The sequence below is a fragment of the Netta rufina genome (assembly GCF_964035555.1).
Source record: "Netta rufina genome assembly, chromosome: 20".
NCBI classification, from domain to species: Eukaryota; Metazoa; Chordata; class Aves; order Anseriformes; family Anatidae; genus Netta; species Netta rufina.
Genome location: NC_140144.1, coordinates 11,882,761 through 11,888,484, shown reverse-complemented (window position 1 = coordinate 11,888,484; position 5,724 = coordinate 11,882,761). Strand labels below are relative to the sequence as shown.

Here is a 5,724-nt window from a genome sequence, read left to right as displayed (position 1 = left end):
CAGCAGAATTTTCAGTGAGCCAGGTCGCATGGGGAGAGCTGGGGGGGCAAGGCGGGTCCTGTGATGAGACATGACACGTGGTGTGCCTTCTGCGGTCGGAAAGGCTGAGCTGAATGCACGGCACAGGCTCTGGCTGGACCCCCACAGGTAGTTTGGGGTCAGGATCTGGCTCTGCAGGCCCTTCCAGCCCGAGCCAGCCGCCCGGGTCGCACACGGCCAGTGGTGCCGACAGTCCCTGTGCAGGGGTCGGTGGGCGTGCGGCACGGCACCCCCACCGGGGCTGCACCACTCGAGCAGCTCAGCCCCAGCCCCCCCCCAGCTTCTGCCCCCACTCAGACCCCATTACCCGGTCTGTCACATCCACTCCTCTGCTGCGCCAGGTCCTCCGAGTGCACGGCAGAGCAGGGACAAGCGGCCCCAGCCTGCGGGAGGTGGGTTTTACAGGGACTCTGGGGCAGGGCTGGTGCCCACGGCAGATTTCTCGCTCTGGCACATCAAGTCCGATTTCCCAGGTACTGCCACGACCCAGCCCAGCACCTTCAGCACAGCTGTCACCAATGCTTTAAATGCCTGCACCGTCCTCCCACTGTCACGCAGCAGGAAGAAGTGAGCGGCTTTGTACTGCAGATGCACAGGGAGAGCAGACACCCTGCCCGCACCCTGCCCAGCCCACGCGCTCCCACCCGGACAGCCCACGGGGGTGATTTACCTGCGGCCCCGTCCCACACCGTCCCCCCTGTGCAGTGGCTGGGGAGCTGCTGTGCACAAAACCTCTGCTCACCACCACCGAGGGAAGGATAACTGGATGGGAATTCTAATCATATATTATATTACCGTGTCATATTAGACTAATAAAATCCTAATATGATACAGGAATGGGGAGCATATCATAACTCCTCTGTGGCTAATACAATGCATGCAATAAATCACTCCCAGGGCTTATCCTTAACAATTGTATCAGTGCTTTCTGTGTCATGCTGATAACTCAGTCCCTCCAATCTAATGGTTCACTTTTCTTCACAGTCCATATGGCAGTGACATTAAAGCTAATGAAATAAAATAAAATTTGCCAATCTTTGAAGAATTCCATTCTTTAAAAAAAGATGTATTTTATTAACACAAACTGGAAACATCTTCAGTTACTTGGAGTTATTTTTATCACATTGGAAATACATGGCACAGATATTAGCATCAGCATTGTACATCTGACTCTTGCATAGTCTTTGCAAAAGACATCCGTACAGGGTAACAGAGTCATTCGGCCCAGTGCACTTCACGCCCAGTTCACCCATCAGCAGAGCTGCCCCCGTTTAACCAGTTCCGAGGGCTCTGCCTGGCCAGAAGGCCGCAGCTTCCCTCCCTCTTCCCTTCCTGCACCAAGGATCCTTCATCACATCCAAGGCCAGATACACGTCACCAGGAGCTTGGTGTCTGAGTGCCGGGAGGAGGTCATCCATCGCCTGCTTTGCCTCTGCCACAGGAGGGCCTTGGCTCGCAATTCCTCACGCTGAGTGCGAGAGGTCTGCAGGGGCTGCTCCAGGGGATGCTGGCTGGAGCGTTGTGTGCCGCGGGCATCTGCACGAGCGTTGTGTCCTCCTGCGGGGCACCCCGGCCCCCAGCTGCTCCTCGCTGCGGTGGCCGTGCCACAGCCCCCGGCCTGGCCCCGGTGCGGAGCGGCTCAGATGGGGCTGGGTTCGGGGCTGGTACAGCCGCACAGAGGGGAGCACAGGGATGGGACCGGGGCTCTCCCCGTGGGCCTGGCGCAGCTCCGTGAGGTACAGCCCATCGATGGCACTGGCAAACCTTCATCACAACGGTGCTGGAGTTCCTGGGAGCCACTGCAAATCCCCGGCTGGTCCCACTGTGCTCCAAGGGGTCCGGGCTGGCGCGCTGCAGCAGGTGGAAGGACGGTCATGGGCATGGGGACGGCGGGCTGCGCTCCTCCGCCACCACTGCGCGCTGGTGGCACGGGGCTCCGGCGGCTCCGCTGGCAGTGACGCTCACACGTGCCGACAGCTCAAAACCTGGATGTGGGAATTTGGGTTGCGCCACCGAAGAGTCCCATGGGCAGGAGGGAAGGGGGGGTCTCTTTCCCCACCAAGATGCTGTGGAGGGCACGTGGAGTGGTGACAGCGGTCCCACGGGGCGAGCCGGCCGGGCTGCGCGCAGGAGGGCTCCTTACTCCAGTGGCTGCTGCTTGGAGAGGCTCGGACGGCCCTTCCAAGCATAGCTACCGGGTAAAACACAATACCATCAACAGCACTGATCTTAACACTGGTGCTTGCAGTAAACCTTTCTGATGTGTGATCAAGCCTCAAGGACAAGATGTTTATTATTTGCCATGTAACCACGTGGCTGTTCTCCAATGTAAGGAAAGGCCAAATTGCACTTGTAATTCAAAGGGACCCAAAGCCTTAATGCTGTAAAGAAGCACGCTAATGATGCCCAGCGGGCGCAGGGCATGCAAGTGCGGCCCAAAGGTTGTTGATGGCCTTCCTATGAACCTCCTCAGTGCATGACAGGTCCTTGCCTGTGGCCAGCAGAGATGTGATCAAGATGAGGGACGTCTGCGTGTTCATTATGCTGCCTACGCCTCCACTGACACACTTTACATTTAAAATACTGTTTCCATTGAGCTGGAGCATAAACACAGAGCTTGTGGACTTAGAGAACTCCAATAGCAAATGCAAAGCATTCTGTTCTTTGTCGTCTGTGCACAGAAGTCTTCGGAAGTCCACAGTCCCTGCCTGCCCCAACCCTTGTAACTGGCAGTGAAGGCTTTGCAACGCATGTTTATTTATTTACTTATTTATTTAAATGCATCACCGGTAGTGAAAGAAGCAATGTTCAATTCTAAAACTGATCGAGAAGTTGTCTGCTCGACAAACAAAAGCAGAAGCAATAATTGGTGCTCAAGGGCATGTGGGATACGGAGGGAGGTGAGTGTGGCTGTAGTACTGGGGGTGGGAGCAGGTGAACAAAAGTACCTTACAAAATAACCTGATACGAGAATTGTTGATAAGAAAAGCTGACCCACAAGCTAATTGAATCATGCAAATAATCGTTTAGCCACCAAAACAACACCTACAGGCTTGAGCAGCTGACTGGAAAGGCAACGTGATGAGCAGGCAACTCCTGTGGAGCATCGCCCGGACTGCCTCACGCAGGCTGGCAGCAGTGACAGCTAGCCCTCCTCCTGCCTAGCTGCGCTAACCGAAGGAGTAAGTAGTTATATTTATCAAAGACCATTTGCTGCAAGTGATTAACGTTAATTTGATTTCCTGTGAGTCAATTTCCTTGAGATATGGTAAATAGGCTATTACCTGTTATTGACCTTTACTTTATTAAAAAGATTTAAAATTAGCATTTATATATATATGTCCTTCCAAAAAAGTTTTTTTAATAAAGAAAAATATTTTTATAATCAAATTATACTTGCTAGCTGAGGTTGTAGTTTCAAAGTTAATGTTAAATAAAAATGGTGATTAAGAGTGAATATGATGATGGGTTTTAAATTTATCTAAAGAACTGACCCTTTCCTTAGCCTCCACTTGGATTTTTGCTCCTGAGCAGAGCAGCATGGAAATGGAGGCTAGGGATGGGGGGAACCTGGGGTTATGAAGCCTTCGCCCAGCAGGCTCTTGCTTGCTGTCAGCACACACTCCACCCGGAATGCCAAATCTCCTCTGGGCGAGAGGGCACAACTAGCTACTTGTATTTAAAGAAATGCTTAGCTCCTGCTTTACGGCAGCTTGTACACTTGCTAGCTTACTTTAGCTTCTAGGTCTGACTTAAACTGAGCAGGAAGAAATTGCATCAACATTTGATCATGAAAGCAAAAAGTTTATTCATGTTTGAAACTACATATAACTACCACGAGGAAGACTTTTCAATCCAGGGTGTAATCCAGTTAGAAAGTAACACGAAACGTTTTAATACATTAGAATCACTGCCACAAATTATTTTCATGACTCAATCAGTTTCAGAATCGCATACAATACAAAAGAGAGAAAGAAAGGGCGCCCTGTTACACAGGGTGGAATATACAGTACTGAATACTGAAGTCTGTATGCATTACAATTAGTTGTATTTTTTGCGTGGATTAGTAACAAGATGAAGAACATTCAAAATGTTTCTCAGTATTTACAACAGTTTTACTGTTTTGTGTTAAACCTAAGACCCAATGTTTCCACTTTAGCTTTTTTAAAAGTTGCAAATGCAACCCTGATTCTTTTAAAAGATTACAATGTACATTACATTTCATGAGGGAAACAAAGAGTTAATTACAAGATGCAAAAAGATAAGAAAGAGACAAACTACAGCGTGAGTATCGTTCAGAGGTAGTAAGTGAGCACTCTAAGCTACAGAACATGTTGAAAGTCTATTGGTTTGTATGAGTTCGCATGAGGTAATAAAGCTGTGTTTTGATTGGTGAGATGTATAAATACTCTTTTGCTACACTATATACAACACTCCATATAATGGTGCTTTTTTTTCCTTTGCTTTTTTTCCTTTTTTTTTTTTTTTTTAAATTTGCTTTGTTGCCAAGAAGAAGTAACAAATCTTGGCAAGCATGTGCAGCACCTAGCTCGTACTGTAAAACCCCAGATCTTGGCTTTCACAGAAATAAGCAGCAAGTATCTTCATCTCTTAAGAACAATCTACGTCCATTGTTGAAATACAGAGAGTAGACTCCCGGTGTTTTTAGCAAGAAAAGATGCTCCTGGTATCCGATCTAATTTATAAAACAATAGATCACAACAAAAATGTGATGAATATGATTCTTAAACACAACCGTTGTTAACTGAAGTGACTGAACAGTTCTTTTTATTCCAACTCTATAAGAGATATGAGAAGATTAAACACAATCAAAGTCTGTAATTCATTTAGACTTTCCATGGAAATATGCAAGAAGTTAAATTTAGGTGAGGTGTTTCTTTGCGTTTGCTCTTGCTATTGAGGTTAAGCTTGTACTGTACTTTTACCCTTAAGGCCAAGTAATTGGCAACTGTTAGACGAATATTGTTAAAACTGTTGATAATAAATTATGATAAAATAGTTACAGGGCTATAAACAATGCTAAATCTTGGCCTAATTGGATAAAGTGCTTTTTAACATTGTGTGTTTTAAGTATAAATACAAATGATTATGATACCTTTAAAAAACAGATTTACCAAGTTTTCTAATAAGACAAGGTTTTACAGTAAAGCTGTAGGTGGTTGGCTACAAAAAAATTCTTTCCTTTTTCTCCTGTGACTCTGAATGCGCTAATCAAGGCATCTCAGCTCAGGGAAAAAGTGTTGCTAGGAGATTAGTTAGAGGTATCAGAGTGCACACTTCCCGGCCCTTCTGTAGGGGAAGTCACAGAAGATGGAGTAGTTGCGTCCTGCCAGCCTCCATTAGCCTGAAAAGGGAAAAACAATTCAATTGATACATTTGTGCGTATTAAATATATCATTTGCAGAAAGTAACGGACTGGCAAGACCAGGGCTGGGGAGGACATGCTCTGGGAAAGAGATTTTCTTAAACTCCCTCTGGCTGCAGGATTTGTGAGGAGAAAAAACAAACATGTTACTTGCACACGAGATGCTGAAAAATACGCTTTGTGGATAAAGCAGATCCTTCGGTGAGAAAGCAAGTTAAGAAACCAGAAATCTTTTAGCCAGATGTTAGCTGCAATTATGACTTTGGGATTCTGTAAGGACCATCCCTGCTTTAATGAAC

At 47.1% G+C, this 5,724-nt stretch overlaps 1 protein-coding gene across 8 annotated transcripts in view; it reads right to left on the bottom strand.

The window, feature by feature from the left end:
* Positions 1 to 1,157: 1,157 nt before the first annotated feature.
* Positions 1,158 to 5,724, bottom strand: part of PBX3 (PBX homeobox 3) — a 114,708-nt gene continuing 110,141 nt past the window's right edge. For all 8 annotated transcript variants that reach the window (XM_084298862.1, XM_084298861.1, XM_084298867.1 and 5 more), the window contains one exon: positions 1,158 to 5,404. In XM_084298862.1, the coding sequence (XP_084154988.1) occupies positions 5,312 to 5,404 (93 nt within the window). In that variant the 3' untranslated portion in view covers positions 1,158 to 5,311. The remainder of the gene's footprint in view (positions 5,405 to 5,724) is intronic.